At 40.1% G+C, this 27,236-nt stretch overlaps 2 protein-coding genes across 2 annotated transcripts in view; both read left to right on the top strand.

The window, feature by feature from the left end:
* Positions 1-14,635: 14,635 nt before the first annotated feature.
* Positions 14,636-21,347, top strand: LOC145409231 (uncharacterized). Its single transcript, XM_080279714.1, has 8 exons — positions 14,636-14,876; positions 15,215-15,352; positions 16,636-16,766; positions 18,781-19,036; positions 19,203-19,256; positions 19,672-19,784; positions 20,789-20,853; positions 21,206-21,347. Exons 1-8 carry the CDS (start codon positions 14,636-14,638, stop codon positions 21,345-21,347), a joined length of 1,140 nt encoding a protein of 379 aa, XP_080135840.1.
* A 1,535-nt stretch (positions 21,348-22,882) lies between these two features.
* The window catches only part of LOC145409230 (glycerophosphocholine cholinephosphodiesterase ENPP6-like), a 44,112-nt gene continuing 39,758 nt past the window's right edge, over positions 22,883-27,236 (top strand). Inside the window, exons 1-2 of the mRNA XM_080279713.1 lie at positions 22,883-22,933; positions 23,949-24,015. Coding sequence (XP_080135839.1) covers positions 22,883-22,933; positions 23,949-24,015 — 118 coding nt within the window. The remainder of the gene's footprint in view (positions 22,934-23,948; positions 24,016-27,236) is intronic.

Here is a 27,236-nt window from a genome sequence, read left to right as displayed (position 1 = left end):
TGACTCATTCGTAATTAAATATAACCATAGCTGGAAGAAAATATTACTGTTGTTCCGGAAAGGAAAAGATTAATTTCAGTCATTTAATTTCTTCTTATGAAACCTAATACACTAAGGAGCGTTTTCCAGAAATATACCTGCAGTTATTAAAAGTTATTACATCTCATACAACACCAAGGAAAGAAGCAATATGACACAGCGATTTCCGAATAAAATCATCATATTTGGGAGGTACTTGTGTTCACAATGTTCGTATCTGCGTCCAGACTTCTCTGTATATCGTCTTTCATATATTACTTATATAACCTTGCCTCTATATGAGAACATCAGAATTTCGTTAGACTGAGTACACGTTTTTCCGGCCTGTGGTTCCACATCGATTCGTAACTGTCATATAAACTGATCATTCAAAGCCTCAATCAAAAAGCATCGTTCATGAACAACCATCGGACATACTTCCCTCAGGAGATACCTTACACAAAGAGATTCAAGTGTTCTTAATCAGATTGTGATGCAGTCACTACCCTTCCTTGCTACAATATCAACACAGTATACATTTCACAGGTTATTCACAACGCCCGAGCTTCAGAGCGTCCTTGCACATCACAACACTCCTCACGCACCACACCATCAAACACAGACAATCCTTCAACATTGCCTCAACAAAAATCCTCTGGGAGCGACAGCTTGAAATGACTGGTTTCGTGCAGCACACTGGATTCAAAACGAGGTGGGTTGTAACAAGAAGAACAATAACAACAACCTACTTACAAAGCAGAGTTATGACAAGAGAGTAACACTTATTATGTATGTGCTGCTGGGTATTACGCAGAGTACTTTAAGAAACAGCTAACTAAAAAGTCATTAAAGAGTAATTTGACAAACTAATGTTTTGTGGCCACCTCTACCGGATCCTAACAAATATACAACCAAATCAGTAAAAAATCTGGCGATGTTTGGCAACTCCCTATTTCGTGAGAGTTGGTGACGCTTGGCAACTCCCGGACTGGAAGGAGACAGCTGAGTCCCACAAAGTGAAAAGCTTGTATATCTTGAAAACCGGGCCTCCTAGAGCAAAACCTTTGCCTGCTCCTTTCTGAAACTAACCCATCTGGTTTTGTTATCCTGTACACATTCCTAGAGGTTAAACTTCAATATCTCAGAATTCTATAACTTACATAATCTCACGACAATGAACGAGTCTCATGGTATGACATCAACCTATGTTTGGTGATGGGCGCCAGGCTAGCTGATGTAAGATAATTGGTCCTTAGAGACACGGTAACTCAGTTACTCAGTAAATCAGTAACTCACTGACTAAGGCATTTATAGAACTGACCTCTGAGGGGGTCTGGCAAAAACAGTTTGCTAAATTTTATAAATTTCTTAGGCCCACCACATATTGATCATTGATTATTTTATAATATTTTGGAATCGTTGTCTGAATATTAAATTGCTAAAAATTAATTTGTGGATGATAATCCTCGGAGAGATAGTTATGTCTTAAATAGTATTCTTTCCTAGACATGATATACCCGATATTATATATATATATATAAATATATAAATATATATATATATATATATATATATATATATATATATATATATATATATATATATATATATATATATATATATATATATAAAATGTTTATGCATTAGTCATGAAACTTCATCCCCTTTATCCTTTGGGACTGGAAATTACGGTTCAAAATAATTCAGAGTGTGAAAAATGAAATCGATTTACACATAATAAGCCTTCACTGGAGTACAATATTAAAACGAATTCCTGGATGATGTGCATCATAACTGGTGTTCACAATGTTGTCTCTGACAGAAATTTCTCAACTTCCATGAGCCCATATAAATTTACTTAGAACAACAACGACGAGTTAATTTTATGGGCTAGAACGAGATTCTAAGGAATAAAGAGAGAAAAGCACAAAGAAATAGATTTGGTCAGAAAGAAACTATTCCACTGATAATTGTATGTTTCTGTGTATTTCATCCATCCATCCATCATCCAATCGTATGTCGCCCCATGAAGAGCGTAGGAACCCGAGGCTAGGCAAGTTGGTCCTGACATTTAAGATGAGAGTGATCAGCCTCACTCATCCCTGAGTGGCATTATGTGAGCAATAAACCCCAACCATCCCGTGGATATAAACCTACACAGGCTCAATCCGACTGGAGCACCTTAATTGCCCAATAAACCCCAGGTGCCATAATGTACTTATATGGTCGCCTCCCAGCGTAGTAAATGGTTTCCTGGTGTACAGGAAACCATTTGGCTTGTCACTCAGTGTTGAGTAACCCATAGGCAGAGGGAAGAGGAAAGAAAGAAGGAAAGAAAGACAGAAGAAGGAGTGTAAAGTCACCCGTAGGCAGAAGAAAGAGGAAATAATGAAGGAAAGAAGGACAGAAGGGGAAGGAAAGATGAGAGGAAAGGGCAGACACTCAAAGCAGCACTACATCGCGTGAGTGGATGGTGAGCAACACCACCTACCACTATGTCCCTGTGTAACGCGACAAAATAAACAGATATAACAGAACGACTAAGAAAGGAGTGAGAGCAGCATTCATATTTTCCGAACAAAGTGGCACCCTCATTTGTTCAACATTGAGTATAGTGCACAAGTAGTTTTCCTTTAGCTAATGTGTGTGTGTGTGTGTGTGTGTGTGTGTGTGTGTGTGTGTGTGTGTGTGTGTGTGTGTGTGAGAGAGAGAGAGAGAGAGAGAGAGAGAGAGAGAGAGAGAGAGAGAGAGAGTTTGAACGTAACTAAACCACAGAGTTTCATTGTACAGGAAGCGAATTCATATCGGCCAGGAACTGTAGTGTTTGTTGAATAAGCAATTTCTCCATATGCAGGTATCTTCCTCCTTTTGAATAAATCACGACAATGAGTTTAAAACATATAAAAAATATTTTAAAATATCGGTAAAATCTTATTTAATTCTTCCCAAACCGTACGTTCATAATACACAAGTAAGGAGATAAATTTAAGATAATGTTGAAGCTCCTGCATATTTATTTACAGACCTGCAAATATCTTTCAGTACCCGAATGGACAAGAGCATTGACGCTGTAGTTTGCAGTAAAGGTACAAAAATATTAACTCAGCCAAAGCAGCACTGATCCATCACACGAACCACCGGCTGAGGAATACGTGTCGAGATTTAATAATGCCTCATGTTAATTCTGATGACCATCTGATAGGTTGTGTTGTATTGCATGGCATCATTCTTTTGCTAATCAAGGACACATCTTAAGCATACACTATTATTTTTGTCCTAATGAAGTGTCGCGGCAAAATCTACGAATGACGTCAGTGTGGAGCAATGCGGGGGCTTCTCATGCCACCTGTCCCACCTGACCTCTCTTGCTCACTCCTCCACTCTGCCGCTCCCTCACCCCACTCCAAAGCCCGTATTCTCGTCAGCTTAGGAGTTATTCTAGCACTTTCCTAGGTGCGCATTTTCGTTATATCTGATACTTGTCAAACAAAGCGTAATAAGTGATTATTAATCCTTTGAAAACAGTGACGTGTATCTTCAGTTTATTCTTGCTGCTTCCGTTAATCTTATTCGTCTCAGGAGAGACGTCTTGTAATGAAAGGGGTATAGAAAGTTATGACTAACACATCTAGTTAAAAAAAAAAAATCTCTCCGAACTTATTTAAATCGTCTGTTGGTATTAAAAAATAATGAGTCTGTGCAGCGAAGTTATTAACAGCTCATACACACAAGAAAATTCGTATGAAAGAGGTACTAAGGACCTCACTAAGGCCAAGAGAATGCACGTCCAAGACACACTCCACATACACCCCTTATTATCAAAGACTTACACAGCCCTCTCCCTTCCCCCCCAAATTTATCCAACACATGCATTATTGTCGACGTTATAATCTCCCATAATTACATGTTCAGTCCCATGGTCCTTATCAGCCCACTCCAAAACACTCTCCTCATACACCCCCCGTCCTGGGATTCTTCCTCACACATTTTGTTGTTCTTCTGATTTGTGATCTTCCCCAACTAAGCCTTCGCATCCTTTCTCTCCCTACATGGTTTTTTTCACCCCACTCTAAGACACTCTCCTCATCCACCTTCTTTTCTCCAACACTTTTTCACTGTATGAAATTCATTGTGTGTGCATGTGTACAGTATATATATATATATATATATATATATATATATATATATATGTGTGTGTGTGTGTGTGTGTGTGCGTGTGCATGTATATGAGAAACACACATTGCACGTGCGTACATATGAGAAAAGTCTTTGACACTCTAGCCGAGAATCGAACCCGGGATATCTAGACAGAAGCCAGGCACCGTTATCACTACTCCACGGCATAATGTAGTGATAACGTTGCCTCGGTTCTGTCCAGAGGTCTCGGGTTCGATTCCCGGCTAGAGCATCATCTCTCTCTCTCTCTCTCTCTCTCTCTGTATATATAATGTTCATTTTTGTGGTTCTTCTCTATTCGCCCTTGTCTAATAAACACTCCCTTGAGTGTTTAGTAGTGTTAGTTAAGAAGCTGTCAGCTAGATAATGACAGGGTTCAAAATCTGGTGAGGGCAGCTGGGCGTACGTCACCAGGAGCCCATCCACTCACTGTTGGTTTGTAGGTAACATGAATACCTAAGGTAATATTTAAGGGACGTTATTCTGGTAACCTGGGTGAAACTGTGCTCTTAAATCCCAGAACATCGTGTGAATAACCCGACAAATGATCAAAGACCTAAATTATGGAGATGGGCACAGGGGTTTGGCGCTTCATGAAGTCCCCTCTCACCTTTACCTTTTATGCATTCTTAGGCATACTTTCATAGCTACGTGTTCAGTCACATGGCCCATCCTCCCTCACCCAGTTTTCCTCATTCTTAGATAATTCCATCATCCACCCCGTTTCCTCCAAATTGAAAACTTACTCATACATTCTTTGATACAGTCTCCTACACTTACAGTACATATTCAGACCTGTGATAGTTCTCCTTGAATTCAGCTTTTCTTTGACCTACAGTCAACTGCATAACATTCCATGCCACGGCCCTCCCCACAGTTTTCAGTAATAGGGATAGATACCGACTAATCTTTTGTGTTTGCATTGGTGTATCATAATTCTGCCCTTCATAATTTGCCTCGTATATTTTTCATTATACGGTATCTCACACAATTACATTCTTTTCTTCTTAGCCTGCACCAAGAGTTTCGAGCACTTACATATCACACTTCCACTTTACTCTGTCCCACCTACCCTAAACACACACACACACACACACACACACACACACACACACACACACACACACACACACACACACACACACACTCTACCTTAATACCGCATTCTTCCACTCCCTCTTACTCCTAGAACTGGCTACCACTCCCATCCTTCTCCTTTCTCGTCAGATGGATGCGAGACGAGTGGCATGCCTTATAACCCCACCCATCTCACCCATCTGTTCCCCGTTGATTAAGTTATTCTGTCAGCGTATGACAGGAGTACATGTCATGCATTAGTCCTCTCAGTGTCATAGTTCACCGTCATTATTTAGAACCACAACACGAAGGAGTACCCAAACAGCACAGCACCCACTGACACCAACAGGACTAACAGCCGAGTTTTTTTTACTTTGCCCTATGACCATGACTTTCTACAGATTTCTATATAAATTTAAGTATTTAATTCTTGCCTTATCCTTAACACCTTCACAAAATTCGACTTAAATTTAAAAACTGTTTTAGGTGACTTTGCTTAGTAACCTTGACCTTTGATCTTTCCCTGTGACCTTGATCTTTGACTAATTGTTCTCAAAATCAAATCGCTTTATTCTTGTTTTAACTTGAAATCTTTGCTAAGGTATAGTCTGTTAAATAAGAACAGTTTAAGTTAACTTTGCCACGTGACCTTGACCTTTGACCTATTATTATAAAAAACAATAGATCAATCCTTTGGGTTATCCTCAGCCCAATCAGCACACTTGATTCAAATCAGATTAAAACTGTTTCAGTTATTTTGATCACACATCGACGGACGGGTTGACTTTGGTCTTGTCGTGTGAGCCTGACCTTTAATAAGTCGCTCATAAAACAGAATCCCTTAGTTTTTGCTTGACTTCAGTATTCACTCCAAGTCTGGCTCATATAAAATCAGAACTGAGTTGACCTTGCACTGTGGCCTTGGATTTCGACCCATCTCTGTAATCTTGATCTCCAGCAAATTTTCTAGAAACTGAATCCGTTTAGTCTTGCCTTAGCTTCAGCTATTCTACAAGGTTTGGTCAAAATCGGATGAAAACTGTTTAAGCTGATCTTGCCCTGTGAAGCTGACCTTTGACCTATTGATGTACAAAAAATGGACTTCCTGGCTGACCCTCAGCCCTTACACTAAGTTTGGTTACAATCGAATCATATTGAATTATTTTGTTAACAAGCACACACACACACTGATCGAACTTTGCTCTTGCCCTGTGACCTCGACCTTTGATTGAGTGTTCTCAAACTTAACTGCTTTTTGCCCTATCCTCAACTCTTGTAAGTCAAAATTGGATAAAAACTGTTAAACATAATTTTCCTACGTCTTTAATCCAGTATTGTGACACTCACCTTTGATTTACTGTTCTCAAAAACAAAAGGTTTGAACATCAGCCCTTCCACAAAGTTTGGTAAAAGACAAAACTGTTTGTTTCTTTTTTGTTAAAACACACACACACACACACACACACACACACACACACCGAGCGCGGGTGTAATAATGAAGTTGTTCGTTGTTCTGAAACTATTAATGTGCAGACAAAAGCCTGTGCAGACACAGAAGAGGTATGCTTACAGTATGTATCTTATGATAACCAACAAGTTAATTCAGAGGAATAAAATTTTTAGTATATCATGACATTCATACCACCAATGCCACTATCACCACCACCATCATCATCAGTATCATGATCATTATCATCATCCCTACCTCTTTCCTAACCCCAGAATGAGATGAGGTATGGTCCAAAGCTCAAGAAAAAATCCCTGGCCCTAGGCAGGTACAGAATCCATATCCAGAGAATAAGAAATAGAAAGTGGGGAATCCGTTGATCTTGGCCACCTCCTCCATTTTGCCAAGGTCCCCAGGGAATACATGAGTGTGTGTGTGTGTGTGTGTGTGTGTGTGTGTGTGTGTGTAGAAGGGGGGGAGCTTCTCTTTTACTCCTCGGTAAGCGTATTGTTTAAAGCATAATATAACTGAGTTCTCACCAGTTACTGTTAGCTTGATATATGCCTAGTCATCCTTCAGGGGGATAGAAAACCAGCTGGGGAAGAATTAAATGAAGACTTTCACACTTAAATATTCTCTTCTGAAGGGGGGAGTTGTACAGGACACAATCCTAGATGACAGCTTAAATTATGGCTAACAATGAACGAACAAGTGCATTCAGTCAACAAAGCTTCAGCTTCCTTTAGTATTTCTCCAGAATAAAAAGAAACCATCAAAGTATTAATAAAGAAAAGGAATGAAAGTCAGCAGAAGAACAAAAATCCACATAGTAGTAATGTAGCAAAATGTATGTGAATCCAGAATGAGAAAAAATCGTCATAGGAACGAATAGGTTAACGGCAAATGACTGATTCCGTCACCAAATGGGGGTCCTTCACAAGCTGAACCATAATCGCCTAGGAGTTAAGTAGATGAAATAAAGGTATCGTGTCATTGTAGTGAAGAAATAGCACGCCACAGGTTCTTCTCATTCCAGTTTGGTATAAGCTGCATGAAATGGGTTGCAGGTAAGATTAGCGAAGTATCTGATCCCTTACATTTTTTTTTTTTTTTTTTTTTTTTTTTTGCCTATCGACCATTGAGGCCGGAGCCCCTGGTCATTAAGGCAATTTATATATATATGTATATATATTCACACATATACATATATATATGAACATATATACATACATACATACATACATACACACACCCATGCATATGAACATACACACTTTCATGCACACGTACATACAGTATATATATAATAATTTTTATTTTATTATTTTGTTGTAATTTTATTTTTATTATTTTTTTTTAATAATTTTTCAATTTTTTTAACCTTATATTACTTATAAACTAAAATAGCTAATGTAAAGACCCTAAAACTAATCACCTAACAGACAAATCGCTAACCTATACTAAATCCTACAGAGACAAATAGCTAGACCTACACTAATGGTAAAAATACATCGACTAACAGAACACCATCGACTGCAGATATGTAATGCCTTTCTACATTACATACCTGCACTCATCACCTGGTGACTGTCAGTCGAGGCACAACCTAATATAGGGGACATCAATATATGAAAGAGAACCAGACGAGTCAGGAACATTTCCATATACGTCAGCTGTCAGCCCTAATTAGAAAAACTTAAGCAAGATGGTATAATGTATTTACATAATTTGTACAAAAAGTGAAGAACCTCGGCCAGCAGACCACCATCGACTGCAAGTGCCCAATACCTTTCTATATTGCACACTTGCACTCATCAGCTGGTGACTGTTAGTCGAGGAACTTGGCTTAATGTAGGGGACATCTATATTAGAAATAGATCAGTGGGAGGAGGAACTATTTCAAATATGTCAACTGTCAACCCTAATTAATATTACAATATATACATATTTACTGTTGATAAAAACCATAACCACACAGTAAAAAAGTCACATCACTCTGATCAGTCCGGTCTCTCTCAAGAAAGTCATCAATTTATCAGTCATATCAATGTCCCCATCTCCCAGGGTGGTGGAAAGGGTGAAGGGGACGTCTGCTGCACCGCAGTAATTTATAAGTGAAGTACGTTCACGAATAAATCGCCGACAGCGCAGGATGATATGACTGATAGATAACACCGCATCACAGATGTCACAGTGCGGTGGGAAGCGTCTTTCCATATAAGGTTTCATGTGTGTTACAACGGTGGCATTAAGCCGTAATCGTGCCAACACTTTTTCTTCCAGGCGACTGGGGCGGTTGGCGGTATCCCAGTCGCCCAGGTACGGCTTACAGGTTGGAATATTTAGTCTGATCCCTTACATGAAATTCTGATTCCTTTAAGCACGGCCGTTCCAGCAAATGTTTGATTTTATTAGTGTTATTATTTCATTATAATCATTATTATGCTTCGCCATATAAATGGCGATGATATTGTTTTCGTAAATATTATTATTATTTTCTTGGCACTTTTTTTTTCTTAGACTATACAGGAAGGTATCCCAGGGTAACGCAAGTACTTGTGTTAAATAAAAATGACCTTGACCTATTTTTAAAGGGCATATACTCATTTTCGGTGAGTACACTGCATATTTGAAACTGAAATATCTAAGCAACTAATTGAAATACAGCTATTCGGTTGAAAATCCTATGGTAAAAAAGTTTGCTGAGAATTTTGGCTGAGTATTTTGCCATTTAATCTACCGGGAAGTACCAAATTCAAATCTGCTCAGTTTTCTTTGAAGCACCTTTTACAGAAAACCACAAAAGTTGTGAAGCTGTAAGTTTACTGGATAATAGCTGCGATCCCTCTTATCATCTGAAGGAATATTGTTACAGTTAAACATGAAGTTAGGCAGTTTTTGCGACAAGTGCAAAATGTACCCATGCATTTTTCCACACCTTTGTCTTCAGATCATGTTGATATTACACAAGAAGCTACTTTAGGTTAATCTAAGTACATGTTCCAAATATGAATGACCTTGAACTACTTTGAAAGGTCACAGACTTGTTTATGATGCCAGAATTTCATACCTTAGATACCATAAATAGTTATGGCGAAGCTTCCTCATATATGGCTACCCATGGGTAACTGGTTATTGTTATTATTATTATTATTATTATTATTATTATTATTATTGATCTATTAATTTTTTCATTCACTCATTCATACCCTACTTTTATATTTCCTTATTTCCTTCTTGGGATGTGCAATCATACTGGCTGCCGAATAACCACATCCTCAAACCGTTCGTATTTCCAGACGCTATGTGCTTTTTTTTTTTTTTGGGGGGGGAGAAGGGAAAGGGATGAGGAAGAGTAGAGAATGGGTTGGGGTGGGAGGGGGTATGGCAATATATTACATTTCTCCCAAAGAATATGTGTAAAATTATCGGGTAGGTCAAAAACTTGGGCACAGTTTCTTTCTCCCTTATCTCTGTTAACTCAACATTGTATCTCCCGACGAGGATATAAATCAGACTATTGCGGATTGTGCTGTAAGAGGGGACTTCGACTTAAAAAAAAAAAAAAAAATGATTGACTTACACTTATATAATCGATAGGTATCGATCCTCCTTCTCCTGCTCATCTTTCTCCTTCACCCACTGTGCTACCCATAACTGTTGTCCTTAGTTTTGTCCTATAAGTGCGACTGAGGCCTAATATCAACAAAATAACATGCTATATGCATGAGTTTGAAGTGAGTCTTAGCAACGAATCTTTCACATTATTTTCTTCTTGATAACGTCACCCCTAGGCTACCAGATTTCCAGCTGGATACCTTCGGTACCTTGACGTTTTTGTCTTAGTCTATCCTTTCTTCCTTCAGGAAATATGATGTGGGTTTGGAGAGACGTCCGGTAGTGAACGGGTTAAAAACAAACTCCTTTAACCCATTGACTACACACACACACACACACACACATACACACACACACACACACACACACCGAATATATATATCAGGTGGTACTGCGAAGAAACTAAGATTCATTTTCCGGTTGCAGAGGATAACTACGGTACGCCTCAAACGGCAATTTTGCTTCTTCTTTTTTTTCGTAACTCAATTAATTATGATCCTTTAGTACATCCAAACGAAAGGATAATAGCGCATTATTGTGTACAGTAATCCAGTAATACCACCAATTTCACGCCAGAACACTCAAAACTTTAATTGTTGAACACTTCCGTGAAGAAATTAACTCTTCCACTTCATTGACGTCTCAAGCATGTTTTCGTCACCCAGCGACAATTTAATTAAGATTAAAGGAAACTTTTCGAACAGGAGAAGTTACATGTTTGCCTCCCTTACTTTCTTCTCTATGTGGATTATCTTCTAATGAGGATGTAAATAGTCTAGAGACACCAGAAATGTACTAAAAATGACGCCTTCTTATTCAAGCCGTAAACGAAAAAAAATAGTATGCAGAAGGGGCGGCTGTGTAGAGAGTGGTGTGGCTGTATTGAAAAACATTGTAGGGCAAAGGACGACTGGGTAGAAAGAGGCAAGTTGTGTAAAACGGAAAACAGCTGTGGAGGATTTAGGTCTGTATGTAAGAAGTGGGGCTTGTGTAGAAATGCCAGACGTATGAAAAGAGCTGACGGATTATGTAAATTAAAATAACATGCTATAATGTGGGCTGGGTTGAGAATGACAAAGCAATGTAATGAGAAGAAAGAATGTGTTCATAAAGGAAGGCTGTATAAGGGAGAGGTGTTGTGAAGAACTTATAATTGTATGCACGAAACAGGGCCTGTATAAATTAGTAGAGGGCAAAAGGATGATGTTGCTGGAAACGATGTACAAAGGACAGGAAATTTACACAGAATTCAGAACTATATAGAGAAAGGTAGAGGTACGTATAGAATACATGGGTTATGTAGAGAGAAGAGAGGCTGTATATAATGGGATAGAACTAAACTGAGGGATAGACCGAGTTTTGCAGAGGAGGTCATGGGTGGAGCAAAAGACTTGTGTGAAGAGAAAGAATTTTGCCTAGGGTCGGTTCTGAAACATAAACAGAATGTTATATAGACACGAAGTTATGCAAAGAAAGGTAAACGGTTGTTTGTGGTAATATGGGATTACATGGAGAGAAAGAAGTGTGAATAAAGGTTTACGTTGACAGACCTGTGATAATAGACATTTCTGTAATGAAAATAATGAGCTGTGTTAGAAGTGACAATGTTAACTAGAATGAAGAAAGATTAATATGAGGAATGGCTTTGTAGCAAGAGTTTTGGCTGGTTTATATACAATGAAATTATACTGACGATGGCGATTTTATCTGGAGTAAAATATCTCGTGACAGCATTAGAGACAATGGCAAGGAAACCACTCACCTATCTCGGGTGTGCGATTCATAAGTCAGTTTAACAGCCAAATACCTATGCACTGTTAGGTAAAGAGACACCAAGGAAACGACTCTCGACTCGACTGAATGTTTCGATGCTTTCCTTGTCAGTCACACATCATTTACATCAGAAAGGTATAGTTATATCTATTGATCTTTCCTGCATATAATCTAGAAAATATTGTCACCTAATATAATCCGTTGGTGGTAAGTTTTCGTCACCTGTCGGTTTATCACATTCTAGCCTACTCTGTTTTTTCCCTTCATAATTTGTTTCAAAATCATCATCATACTCATCCCAACCCTAATTTCAGTTTAAAAGATAAGACGAGTTAGAATTTAGAGGATAAGGTCGCGAAAACAGAAGTAGCAGAAACATCATACAGATAACAGAGCGAAATGGGCGACACGCAGATCATCAAGTCACCGGAATTCTGTTCCCTCTCGAAAACTTACGGTTAACGGAAAAAACAAAACGGTAACAGCCACTCCCTCATCACTGTTACTAGCTCATTACCCTTGTGAGGTTTAAGGATACAAGACGTGGCTATTCTAATCCAGAAAGTTGATGGTAAATGAGCCATTTGTTCCTCTGGTGACATAATATGATCGGAAAGCCTCCAGTCACTTCCTGATGATCTGAACCCATGGACAGCGCATCTGCGGGCGTATTGTCGTTAGTTGAGCAGCCTTTCTAACACCTCGTTCTTAGCGCTTTGTTTAGAACATTACACCTTGCTTTGAGCTTGTATGATACTTATGACTAATTTAAGACTGAATAAAACCGTACAAGAGAATATGAAACTGTCGTAGGAAGAAATAACGGGTAAGGAAAGGGTGTCGGGGAACTTCCTTAATCGACGAGAATACAGACCCTAACCTACACGTCGACTGGCGGGTTGGACCACTAGACCACCAGGCGTCCTACGCAGGATAATGATCAGTGACGTCAATCCCTGACCGAGAAGACGTCTCTTATTTTCTTCTTGATATCTCTAGACTTCACTCATATCAGGAGACACATTTCGGGGCATTTCGGGGTTGCGTTATTAGATGTAGCCTAAACTAACCCCTTCAGTACTAAATTACTCGCAGAAGCTCAAAAAATCCACTACACAGATGGTCTGTTAAGCTGGAAAAAAATGGTCAAGAAGCACCAAAATGACAAAAATTATGTCCTTAGGGTGAAGAGGCTGAATTATAGCGCTCCTTTGCCTCTCTTCTCAGAAAGTGACTGAGGAAAAAAATGTAGCATAAGACTAGATCCAAATGCTAAAACCTCAGCGAATTTCAGGTCACAGTAGCTGATATTCTGATGGAATAAAGAAACCAACATATCAGTTTGTGCAAAACTGGGACAGTCATTTAAACACAAACTCCATTAGACTTTACTTTCTCAGAAATCTCTGTTTCTATATTTCATTATTCATCACCACTTTCACGTTCTTTTTCTCGTACGTAGAACAACTAGCCTGAGCTATCAACCCTTCATTCATAAGGGATCACTCAGCTATTGAAAAAGTCTGACAGCCAGAAAAACACACAAAACACATCTGCAGACTAAAGAGGTTATCTATGGATTACCCATAAATCGTTGCTGCTCTTTTGGCATTAGCACTTACTGATCATAATCCTACCAAAGACAAGAGCAAGCACATGTTGACATAATTATGTTAATGACTGCAATGATGGGAAGTGCAAACACTTTTTTCTGTTAGATAAGTGTTTGAATCACTCGTGTTTTCAGTACTTACATCGCCTTCAGTATCACAAGCTTCCACTTGTACTTACAGATTTATAAAATTTGTCTACTGTGTAAAGCGAGTTAGATTTGAGCCAGCATGGGCCATTTTCATAGCAAAAACTACGCTAAATGCAACAATCTCGACAGAAAATGTAAAATAAAGAATGAAGAGTGACGTGAGCCGACATTTATAGCGATGAGACCAGTACTTTCATTACGGTGAAGGGGTGGGGTAGTGTGAGGTGGGGTTGGCTGGTGTGGTGTGATGCGGAGAGGAGTAGGGTGTGGTGTAGCCTGGTGTGATTTGTGTAGTGTTGTGTTGTGTTGAGGTGGTGTGGTGTGGCAAGGTGTGCTGCTGGGTTGACTGGTGAGGTGTAGTGTAATGCATAATGTGTGGTGTGGAATGGTGTGATGTGATGCTGTGTTGTAGTGTGGTGTGGTGTGGTGCAGTGTTGGGGTGGTGAATTACGGTGTGGGGTAATGTGGTGTTGTGTGATGATGGTGTGATTATGATGTGGCGTGGGTGGTGTGATGTGAAGTGGGTGGTATTGAGTGGTGGAAAACCGGTGTGGTGTGGTGTGGACAAGGTGTGGTTTGGTGTGAAACAGGTGTGGAGTGGTGTGAAATAGATGTGGTGTGGTGAAAAACAGATGTGATGTGGTGTGGCGTGGAGCAGATGTGGTGTGGTGGAGTTTAATATAGAGTAGATGTGGTGTGGTGTGGTATGGGTAATGTGATGTGATGTGCAACAGTTGTGGTGTGTAGCGGGGTGATCCAGTAATATGGACAAGTATCTCCCAGTCGCTGTTGGGTGGTCACCCTTGGGTCCGGGCCTGGTATGCCCTCCCGTTCCCATTGTTCCTTACCCCAGCCTTGCCCTCCACACCAGGACAATGAATGAATCCAGGTGGGTCCCATTCATTTTACGTGTGTGGGCGTGCCCGCAGGGAGCCTGGGGCTCCATGGACCGAGATGGGCCGAACTGGGCACGGCTGGTTGGAATTCTCTTCACAAAGGGAACAAGTGGGTGGGAAGGAGGGTGGCACCTCCCACTCACCGCCCCCTGCCTCAACTATTAGGAGCGGCGGCGCGACCCAGGTTCCAGTAGCTCTGCTCCCGTGGCCACACTCACGCTGCTTCCCACCAGCACAATCAACCTCCAGATTTATCTGTTATGGCCGGCCTCAGTCCTACCGCGATCTTGCTCCTGTTTTTCTTTCTGACATCCTCTCTGTTCTTGGGTACGGTACTTGCAACTTTCGGCCCTCGTACACACTTTATATGTATATGCCCACATATTTACGCACACGTACATATAGTATATTATATTGTACTAAGGTGCATATCATTACCTGTTGCAGCTGACGTGAATGGTGGAGGTGGTGACGTGAACGAGTTGTCCCTGGAGCCAGTCTTGCCACAGCCAGACGCCTCATCCAGAAGACAGACCTCAGGCTGCTGCGTCCGGGAAAGGAAGATGAAAAACGTAGGCCTATCAGGTACGCCATCAGGCTGCCTCACATCTTACAATACTGAGGAGCGTCCTGACCTCTTGGCACAGTGTTCCGTACTCCATTATTTGTGCCATGATCCCGTATATAGTTCTTGACATTCATTATGGAAATCATCCTGCACACGCCTGGAAAAAGAAAAAAAAACAAGATTTGTTAGGTTATTGGACTGCCCTCTGTTTCAGCGTCAAACATTTAACCCTTTAAAGACAATGACGACTTCTAGCCTTTTATTATAGCTACAACCATATTGCATTCAGGTCAGAGGACCCCCCTGTAGTGAAGGCATCAGAACAAGCTCCACGAACTCTATCGTTATGAAATGTCTCCAGTAAGCAAAAAGTAATCTTTTAGTCATTATCATCATCATCATCTAATCCAGTGTTGCCCCATGAGAAGCGTAGGAGCCCAGGGCTAGGCAAGTTAGTCCTAACATTTAAGATGTGAATGACCATTCTCACTCATCCCTGATTGGCACTACGTGAGCAATAAACCCCAACCACCCCCTGGATATAAACCTATACTGGCTCTACCCGACTGGAGCGCCCTAATTACCCATTAAATCACCAGGCTTCATAATTTGGTTGTATGGTTACTACCCAGGGTGATAAATGGTTTTCCTGGTGCACAGGAAACCATTCGGCTTGTCACTCAGTGCGGAGTCGCCCCTAACGGAAGGAATAGGAAAGAATGAAGGAAAGAAAGACAGAACAGGACAGAAAGATGGAAGGAAGAGAGGAAAAGACGGCATTCAAGAGCAGCACTACATCGAATAAGTGAATGATAAGTGCCCCCACCTACCACTCACAAGACGCTAATAGGATTAAATTCTACATGTTTCTTTTCCTTTTGTCTCCCATTGACAAACGATGTTAATCTTTTATGATAGGCTATGACTCATTTATCACACAGTACAGTTAGTTCCTCTACAAGAGCAAAAGAATGAACAGGTCTAGTCACCAACACATACTTGAATCAGACTTATCAAACTTCATCAGGATTTTAGATTGTCACAGATATGTGTATCTCGCGATGGTTTGCATTAACATAGCTAACCTTACCTACCATAAATATGAACCTCCTAATGCAGCCCCATTACTGGTAAAATCTTATTGTGACACTTGAAATATTCGGGCTGTTGGACCAGTTCGAATTATTATATTTTCCATGTAGTCAAATTATATAGGCAACGCATCACTTATGCATGGCATACAGAATCTGCTTCCAGCGGTAAAGTTTCACCCATCTCATTGGTGTTTTCCGTGTTTCAGAAGCCACAGGTGAAGACATCCTTGTGGACGTGGGTCACTGTCGCAGACGCTGTGGCGGCAAGAGGAGGCAGATGAAGAAAGACGAGTTGGAAAGCCTAATGCTGGAGAACCCAACAATGGATCCACGGTTGGTACGTCACTATCTCACCTGGAGAGTGTGGTATGAAAACTAAGAGAACTGAGTATCCTTCGGAGGTCTGGTGAGCATATCACAGAAAAGTCGAACCATTCAATTATAGTTTTGGCCATGATTTTCTATTTTCAATAATTTTTAGACAAAAAAAAAAAAAAAAAGAAACATTCTTGGTTACTGAATATATGGTTAACCCTTTCAGTCCTATTAGTGTAGTTTATTTTTGCTGATCCCAAGCGATTTCAAGCAGTGTGGCGGAACCTCGTATTAGTGTGTTAATGAAAACTTTAACAAACCCTCCTGCTTGAAAAGTTTCTCCAAAGCCAAATAAAATCTCTTGAACATAACAAGAATTTTATGAGAAACGTGTTTTCGGGCTGATAATATTAAAGGTTGAAGCTCCATGATTTAAGTTACTGTATCACCACGAACGCAAAAGTGACAATGTATCTCAGAGTGTTTGAAAAAAGAAAACGAATGAATTCACCCATTTGATCTAGCATTATAGCCTTGTAAGGACAACGTAACAACAGCATGCATCACCACTAGCCGAACAGATGTGAGGTGTAAATACGTACTAATCCAGTGCTATCTTCCGGAAGGATGACTAAGAATCCCTAAGTAACAGTCATACATGGATTTCCTTGCTGTCGAAGATTACCAAGGAAATGTGAGTGTGTGTGTGTGTGTGTGTGTGTGTGTGTGTGTGTGTGTGTGTGTGTGTGTGTGTGTGTGTGTGTGTGTGTGTGTGTGTGTGTGTGTGTGTGTGTGTGTGCGCGTGTGTGTGTGTATGTATTTTTGTGTCCACAGTTTTTGGTACACATACATTGTACCTGTAACAGTCCGTGTGTGGTCCACCGCAGGACTGAACTTTTTTTGTGAAGGAAGAGTGATAATCAAATCCAGAAGACACTCGTTGGTACATACAGTTGGCTTTGCTTTCTAGGAACACGAATTGCTTTGTTGTTAACAGCGTACAATTAAGGGTGAAGAGTAAAAACAAAGGTTTTTAGCGCCAGGGGTCACGCCATCCATAACTGGTCTTTGATGCATATCATATTCCACCTCCAGTACTGTCTACTGCACCTAACCGAGGTCAGTTTACAAGCAATACTCTAGCTCTTTCCGTGTTAACTATCGGTATGGTGTACGCGCGAATCAGTGAACTGAGAAATACTTGCATGTTTCTATGGCTGTTGCATTTTTTATGACAAAATGATTTTCTGCTCATCTGCGCCCTGGTGCAAAGAAGTGAGGATGAATATAAGACTATAATATGACGATTAATCAGTTTGTATACGACAATAAATTGAAGAACACTGGGAACATGTTGGGGAAGGGAAGTTTCAAGTGTTTTTTGTGTTGTTAAAGAAGTGTGATGCTGTGTAACGTGTGTAAGGGTAGCATGTCATATACTGAACTAGGGAGGATTATTTTGGAACGGTTAATGGATTAATGAACTAGTATATACATTCTCCGAAGTATGGTACTCTTAAGTTGTTGCATAACCGATTTCGATCTCGAATTAGTACTGTGGAATAAGGACGGTGCAGTGAGTATAACAACAAAAAGGTTACTAAAAATAATGTTAGGACAAAAGGTCCTTCTCTGTTAAGGGTAGTAAGATTAAAACGAGAATTCTGTGGCTGTAGATGGTAAACTTAGAATGACAAGTTCCTGTAGTGCGACAGGTCCTTAGTTGTGGTGGTAAGGTTAAAGCAATACATCTTTGGCTGCAGGTGGTAAGGTTAGAGCGACAGGTTCCTGACTGCAGGTGGTAATGTTGGAGCAAAAGATCTCTGGTTGTTGGTAGTAAGGAACAGGTCCCTGGTTGCAGATGGCATGGTTAGAGTGACAGGTCCCTGGTTGCAGGTGGTAGGGTTAGAGCGACAGGTCCTTGGTTGCAGTTGGTAAGGTTAAAGTGACAGGTCCCTGGTTGCAGGTGGTAAGGTTAGAGCGACAGGTCCCTGGTTGCAGGTGGTAAGGTTAGAGCGACAGGTTCCTGGTTGCAGCTGTTCTTGCTGCACTCTGGATCTCGGCGTGGGGTGGAGTCCTGTCCGGGGAACCAAGTGTGCGAGGAATCAGGGTGGCGGGTGGAGCGAGTGTCGACGACGGAGGGAGTGGTAAGTGTAACGGTGACGGAGGGGTGCCAGTGCCAGCCTCGACCACACTCCTGCAGCCGCCAGCCCAGGCCCGTCACCCTCCACAAGGGCACACCACTTCAAGCCACTCTGGACCTGGGACACTGTCAGGGGCACTGCCCGCAAGGTCAGTACATCTTTCATTACTTCAGTCTTCATAGGATGAAGCATAGACTTATTATCATATTCCAGTGATTTAAATGCTGTAAGTCAATGTAGGTTAATTATAGACGATAAAATGCAGTACGCTGACATTATCAGATAAATGAAATATAGCAATATATTACTTGCAGACTTAGGCTGTCGAGCGACCAAGTCGAGGACAGTGTCAGTGGATGGACCAAATGGTAAGTACAGCATCATCGCATTTGCTTTCCACTCGCATAGTTTATTGTTGATGTGCACTCTAAACTGAGTGCTTATATTTGTAACTACAAAGTAATTTGTATAATTCCTTAATTTAGCAGTTGACTGAGTTCAACTTATCTTAAAATTAGTTACATAATTTCATTTTTAATTGATATTTTTTTATCTGTATAACCAGCTTTTCCGTCTCCATTACTATCAGTACTTTTTTATTTTGCTTTTGTATGTCATAGATTCTTAGCTCAACATCAGGTAATGGTATTATGCTCCTTAGCCTTTCACATTATCTCATGGTTCTGTAGTCATTGCTATCTTCCTTTGCACAGTTATCTCTCTGAAAACAGAAAAATTGTTCCTCAGTTAAATATGTGTGTAGTATGTATATGTGTGTGCCAGGTGTGGAGTGCGTGAGTGTGGTGGAGGAGTGCGGGTGTGAGGGGGAGTGTTACCGTGCAACCAAGCTACTCCACGTCTACAACTACACCACACCTACTGTCCCCGAACCACAGGTATGTCAGAACTCCCACTAGTCTTGGCTTTCACTAATCATTCCCGCGTCATTAATCTCGGCAATTACTATTCTCGGTTGTGTACCTGGTCTTATCTATGTCAATAGTCTTGATTATGTTACTTTTCTTGGTTGTAACTAGTCTTATCTACCACTACTGTTAGCTCTGTCACTACTCTGGTCTATAGCACTACTCTTCACCTTATCTCTGCTCTTGGCAGAATCTCTACACTTGACATTATCATTACTTTGGCCATACCACTACATTTGGCCATGTCAGCATCCATTGCTGTATCACTGCTCTTGGCCGCCTTATCATTGTTGGCCATATCAATAATCTCGGTTGAATCACTAGTCTTGACTACATCACAATACTTGGCCGTATTATTGCTCATGGACTAATCACTACCTGGATTTGCTGTGTCACTACTCATGGCTGTCATTGGTTTTGAATATTAAAAAGTATCAGATTCACGTGAGTTAGTAGACTTAAAGGTACAGTAATTTCCAAAGTTGTGGGCGAGATTCCCGTATCAAGTTAGTTCCTATTCGCAGCACCATTTCCTTAGTATGTAAGATTCGTCATAATTCTTTAAGAGGAAACCTCTTAAGCCGAAATGAATGATCTGTCGGCTACAAGAAATAATTACTAGAAAATTTATCTTACTGAGTTAATATCGTTTATTTTCACTGTCTTGGGAAGCTCAGTCTTTCTTAATGGTCTTGGCTTCTTTCCAGTCCGGGCATAGTTCAGATCATTTCCATTTCTGACTAGTGTTAAATGATTTGTTTTGGAGGGGGGGGGGATCGATTAGCATTATGCATTTTCAACCAACAATACTACATTATTGCAGTTCAGTGCCCTCGTATCTTCTTAAAACGGAACTTTCAACGGTAAGTTCTAGTTTCCCAAATATTCAGACTCTCAACTAAATTAATACGATGATGAGCGTAGTAACACGATGTAGCATCGCTTTACTTAAATCACGTTGGTGTATTTATCAGGTAATCGACGTCGGCACGTGCATCGGACAGTGTGATACTGCGCCGGAGGACCAGTGCGTTGTCAGGTGAGAGCTACGTGCACTTAATTCTCAAGTTATGATCAAGGTCGGTAAGAGAAATCATAATGGTTCGCAGTGCTGATCCATTGGCGGTTACTGAAGAAAATGGAGTTGCCCATGCTTGAGTCTACAAAAGTGGACTAACAGATAGTTCTGTTTCCCGGAACTTACGCAAAAACTACTCTTAATAAGATACTGGTAGTTGGTATTACATCTTTAACATCTTAAACTATATTATTCCTTAAAAAGCAAAGTAAAGATGGCTTTTAACAGTCAATATTTTTTATCTCTTAAATTTAATTTTATGGGAAAGTCTTCCTATAGGGATGATTATAACTTTTTTTCCCCTCACTGACAGGGAGGTGAGTGGAGAGTGCCTGATGTCCCTTGTTAAGAAGAGTTCCAGATGTTCCCCCACTGGGCTGAGTCGAATTCAAGTGTTTGAGAGAGACGGTACCACCCGCACCCTCACCACCGTCACACACTGCGGCTGTCAGTAACACCATCATCCCCACGGCTTGGCTCTCCTGTTTTATTGGACGACCAAGGGCGTAACAAGGATTGTAGGACGGAACTGTTCCCATTATGTAACAATGTTCGGAAGGGGGATTTACAGAAAACAAAAGCGAAAAATCCTCTCCATATGCTCCTGGGACGTTCCGTTTTTTGCCCATACCCGGTCCTATTATTATCGGCGGTATTTATTGAACTGGAATATGCAGTAAAACTTTTATTTTTATTTTTTACTCCCTCCCCCCTCTTTGCAAGAAATGTCCCATGTGCATTCTTGCTTATCCGTAGTAGTTTGAAGAGAATTTATATATATTATGGTGATGCAAGCGTAAACTGATTCGTCATAAGTCCAAGACAGATCAACATCTGTAATACTTATGTTTTCTTTACAGCAATTTGTTCAATTTTTGTTAACCTTAAAGCTCATATTAAGGAAATACGTTATTCGGTACAACACTCCATGTTCTTACTTTTCCCCGTCGTTTTCTGCAACCTTCGAAACTGCGTCTTGATTATTAAATACACCATCGCATAACAGTCGATAACAAATGATAAAGTAAAAACAGTTCGTGTAATGATTAGAATCTGCACAGAATGAATATAGAGTATCAGTGAATTGGCGAGAACAGGGTCTTCGTATTCTTACGGAAGAAAATGTCACGCTGAACCTGAATTATGCTCAATGATCCTGTAGTGGAAAGCATTAAATGTACTGTACAGCACTTACGGATAGACATAATATTACATCTGAAGTAATAGTAGGCCTACAGTGAGAAAATTAAGTATCTTCTCAAAGTATTGTAGTTGCTTTGCGGGAAAAACAAAGCATCCGAAACACTATTGTTTCAGGACAGACTTTGGATATGCTTCGTTAATTTAAGTATTATGAATACAAAGCTGGGAGGATGGGTGATTCTCTCACTGTAAATTCCATTTTTCATCTCTTTTCGGTGGTGTTTTGCCAGCTAGATTACCGTTCACACCTGTTCCACCAATGACCATAGTTATTCGTAATCGGCCAAATCTGTGTGCGGTGCCCCAGTGGAGTCATGAGCATGTAGGTGGGTTGAATATTAATGTACCGTATTGTTATCAAGAAAAACAACTCAAAAATACTGGTTAAAAGATAAAAAAAAATTGCGTCTGTAAATATATGATGCATTTAATGCAAAAAACTCGCATATTAGGTTTATCTCAAATAAACTTCATGCACTCTTGGATCACCCTCAGTCAGAAACAACTTGCCTGCGTTGTAATGCAGGTTCTTTACTTGTAATGTGTAATGAATGAAAACAAATTGCCAAAATTAAATATATTAACTGTTCTAGGACCTGAAAAGTAAGCTTTCTCGGCAGTAAGCAATAGAAATACTGTACACTGTATCTTTCCGCACACGATCCATACAGAAGTCAAATGGCTTATCACATGCATGAACAAGGATTATTTATATTAGGTATGATTTCACGAGAGGGTAGGGTTCACTAAGGGCACCGCACTGGCCCCATTTGAGGCTACAGCCGTCATGATGCTAACCACACTTCTCTCCTCAGCAGCTCTCACCCCGCAGATTACGGTCTGCCCTTACACAGATTTGGATTTGCTGAACACAGATTTCATTTTTAGGAATGATGTTTTCAATTAGCCACCGGGATTTCTGAAAGCGTGATGTACTTGAACTATTGCTTGGTTTCCTGTACATTTGTATACGAGAAGCGCATCGTAACTTACACGCTGCCTATTCTCTCTCTCTCTCTCTCTGTAGTGATATAGAAGACACATCATTTTAGCAAGATATTAATCTGTGGTGGTGAGACCTGCAGAAGAGTTCAAGTGGCTTTAACAACAAAGAGGCTTATCTGTACAACACTGAAATTTACCAAATAAAATTATGAAGAATTTCCACACATTGTATCAGTCTTCCTACAGCAATAATATCCTCATCCTCATCATTATCATCATCATAATCATCATCATCATCGTTATCATCATCATACTTCCCCTTATACTCATCTGACAACAAAAAGATTAACCTGGCTATTGTTTAACCCTCTGACTGTCAAGCTTACTCCTAGCTCATGAAAATCACCTGGAATCAACCTGCATAAAACACACAAATTTCTCAATAACTGCGGGTGTGTAAAGATGCGAGGACCATAAACAAACTTGTGAAGATGAACTGGCCGGAGATGATTTTCGGCCATGATGATCTCCTTCTATCATGTACTGAGCAAGGACTTAAATGTACTGTATAATCGGTGGCAAAAATTTTGTTGCCCCTCCTGCTTCTCCCCCCCTCCCTCTCTCTCTCTTTCTCTCTCTCTCTCTCTCTCTCTCTGGACTTTGACAACCGGCTTCAAGAATCCACAGCAACCGACTGTATTACTACGACTACTGCAGCTACTACTACTATTACTACAGCTAGGTTCATCTGAAATTGGAACCCAGTAGACTGCAGGCTAAAGTTGCCCTTCTGTTATAACCCATCCTTCTCCTCTTGGGGAATAGAGACTGAATGAGACGTTTGTATAATCGGGCAATGGAACAACCTAGTTATATCAGTGCCATAGCGTGAAGGTGTATTTTTCCAGCACCGCGACCAACGCGGATGCGAAACAGCGGCGGTAACAACACTTAGTATCACTGCCCTTCATAAAGGTAATGGCAAAATGTAGGAATGAACGACTGACTCACTCACCAGTACGTAGTATGGAGAAAGAAGCCAGAGTGAGTGGAGGAGAGCTAAGCTGGAGCTGCGTTTTTGTTGGCTTCGGGATATTTCTAACACCTTTTCCTGAGCGATTTCTTTTTGCGTTATAGCTTTAAAATCCTCATGAATATCACTTACGTAAACTATGTCAATAACAAAGGAAATATAAATCAACCTACAACGAGAAAACAATAAGGTGTACTATATAACTCGAAGCCTGAGGTAAAGGGTGAAACTAAGAATTCCATGGGGACGAAAATACAGGCACTGTGGCATACCAATAAAAACAGAGAATTATATAATAAAAGCAAACTCTTCTAAGACAAAGAGTACAAAATTCGTAGATGAGAAATAACGCTTCTACCTCATTTAGCGCCTTCACTGTATCGCAGTTTTTATTTTATCCGTCCGACCCCTGTATGACTTTATTCAGCTTAAGAAAAACTCTTCTGACTAATTTTGTTATATATATTCTTAATTTACTCCTTCGCTGCTAGATGTCCTTCCTAAGTTGCATAAAATCGTCTGTCGGCAGGAAGAATAAATCGAACACAGACGTTATCGTAACTGCTCCTGCCAACTTCTACGAGACTTCTTATTAGAAATGAGTTGTTCAAAGCGGAGAGTTACATTCGCGGAATGATCCGAGAGAGACATTAGTTGAATGATCTGAGAGAGAGAGAGAGAGAGAATCAGTCAACCAACCAGCAAGGCGGAGAGACGGGGAGAAAGGATAAATTAATTATTGAGTCACAGAAGTCACGAAATAGAACAATACTTGCATTAATTACAGTGAGGAAGACAGACACAGCCAGTCAGCCAGCCAGAGCGAGAAACGTGGGAACGGTATAGGTCAATCCATGAGTCACTGAACTCACGAAATACTGCAGATCAATACTTGCATCGCTCAGAGGAAGGAGGCGAGAGTTCAATAGTTTCACGTCCCGAAGCACAGGGGTTCAGCACACCTCTCTCCTCCAGGTTCTCCTCCTCATATTCTTCCTCCTCCTCCTCTTCCTCCTCCTCTTCCTCTTCCTCCTCCTCTTCCTCTTCCTCCTCCTCTTCCTCCTCCTCCTCGTCTTCTTCCTCGTCTTACTCCTTCTCATCTTCCTATCTTTCATCATCTTAATTCTCCTTTTCCACAATCTTTCTTCTTAGAAACGTGGGTGATACTGACGGGAAGGAAGAACGTAGGAAAAAGCCGTTGTACCTCTTTAGAGATAAAAAGAAAAAAACTTTCTTCGTGATTAAGCAATTTTATATTTATACTTGTTATATATCTCTGAGTAACTATATTCTGCTTAAGGGAGAAGCTCTAACCTGGAGGACTTGGTTATAATCTTCCCGAAGCAAAATAAAACGGAGTAGAAAAAAAAAAAAAAAAAAAAAACTCCCTCTAATTGAGTAGATGGCACTTTTACCTATGCTCCACTTCTCAAAATTTTATCCATGATTTTCTTCCATTACCATCCTGCCCATAGTGATTAACGGACAATGCATGTTCTTGTTTTTGGAGGAAGGACGAACCCATTCAGGCAAAGGACGCAATTTTTAGTATATTCTTGCCATCTCCTGACGATTTTATTCACCACAGTACTGACTTTGAGAACTGGAGGACATAGGCTTCGTTGACCCTTTCCCTAGAAAACGTTGCCCTTAAGCTGAATAAAATAGTGTGACAATTGCAGGAATAAAATCTACAGTGCATCAACGTACAGAAAAGGTCAAGTGTTTTTGTAAGTGCTGACGTCATTGTACTATTCGAAACGTGCATTATTTTGGCTCACAGATGGCATGAAAATGGAAAAAAATTATTGTGAATTGTGAACTGAGTGGGAGAAATTATGACGATACAAGTGACAGGAATGATGGTGAAATAATTGGAGAGAATGACTGTGAAAGAAAAATGATGGTGAGCGAAATGAACTGCGAATGACGGTGAAATAAGTGATACGTAATCTGTTGAAGCGACTGATAAGGATGATAGGGGAGTAACTGATAAGAATGATGACCAACTATCCGACGCGTATCATGGTTAAATAAGAATGCTGGAGAAGTAAATGCTAATGAGAATGGAATATCGGATAAAGATAATGGTGAAATAATATAAGAATAATGGTGACACAAATTATAGGAATCGTGGTGAAATACTCGAAGCTGATAAAAATGACGAAATAACCGATACCAATGACGGTGTGCACAGTGAGAGGAAAGATAGGGAAGTTGTTGGTAAGAATAGTGGAGGACTAAGAATGATGGTGAAGTAGCTGTTATGAATGACGGTGAGATAAGAATGATAGTGAAGGAAATGAACTTTTTTTTTTTTTTTGGTGAATGATGGTGAATTACTTGAAACGAATGATGGTGAGATAAGAATATCTGTGAAAAAATTTATTGTTTGGGGGGAAAGATGGCGAATTGCTTGAAGCGAATGATGGAGTAATAAGAATGAAAATGATAGTAAAGGATCGTGAATGATGGTGAAATAGTTGATACAAATGATGGTGAAATGGAAAATATTATAGGTGAAAGAAATGACGCCACAATATTTCTCGCTTCTTTACCCTCTTTAACTAGAGGACGTCCTTTATAAGTTGTTCTTCCTACCACCAGAAGATTTTCTTTAGTTTAGAAAAGTCCTTTAACACTGAAGGGGTCTGTGATGCTTATACATAACCCCTTCAGTTTAAAAATATACAATATATTTATAAACAAAACTCAACCCTTGAATCCTGTGGGTCCTTTTCGTTTTAAGTTTCCTACCAGATGATTTTATTCAACTTACGATAATCTCTTTCTAATTGAAGAGGTTTATTAAGGCAATATCTTACAGTTCTAAAACCTCCTCCAAAGCTTAATAGCCGTCGAGAGATGACAATAACAATACGAGTAAACGTCCCGGTGCTTAGTGGGTTAAATTATCTGGTAACTGAAATAATGAAACATAACAGGCATCCTTGGGCTCACTTGTAATTTTCAATATATTGTTATCTGGGAAGCAATTTTTTAATGAATAATTTCTTCACTCTGGGGACACCATTTGTAGTTTATTCTTGTCCCTGCCAGATTTTATTCAGGTCAAGAGACTCACTACGTTGTGTAGGGGTTAATAATTGTTACACCTAACTCGAGCTCAAGAAGTCTGTATTAATCTGATTATGATCTCAAA

The sequence above is a fragment of the Coenobita brevimanus genome, chromosome 80 (genome assembly GCF_032717465.1).
Source record: "Coenobita brevimanus isolate Jiangsu-jjx chromosome 80, ASM3271746v2, whole genome shotgun sequence".
Lineage (NCBI taxonomy): Eukaryota > Metazoa > Arthropoda > Malacostraca > Decapoda > Coenobitidae > Coenobita > Coenobita brevimanus.
This window is presented reverse-complemented; position numbering and strand designations above follow the sequence as displayed.

What these genes read in the sequence shown, in the direction of transcription:
- LOC145409231 (XM_080279714.1), top strand. Translation starts at nt 14,636, where the DNA reads ATGGACAAGTATCTCCCAGTCGCTGTTGGGTGGTCACCCTTGGGTCCG. An exon ending in CAACAATGGATCCACGGTTG is followed by an intron (nt 16,767 to 18,780) that starts GTACGTCACTAT and finishes TCCTGGTTGCAG; the next exon opens with CTGTTCTTGCTGCACTCTGG. An exon ending in GTCAGTGGATGGACCAAATG is followed by an intron (nt 19,257 to 19,671) that starts GTAAGTACAGCA and finishes TGTGTGTGCCAG; the next exon opens with GTGTGGAGTGCGTGAGTGTG.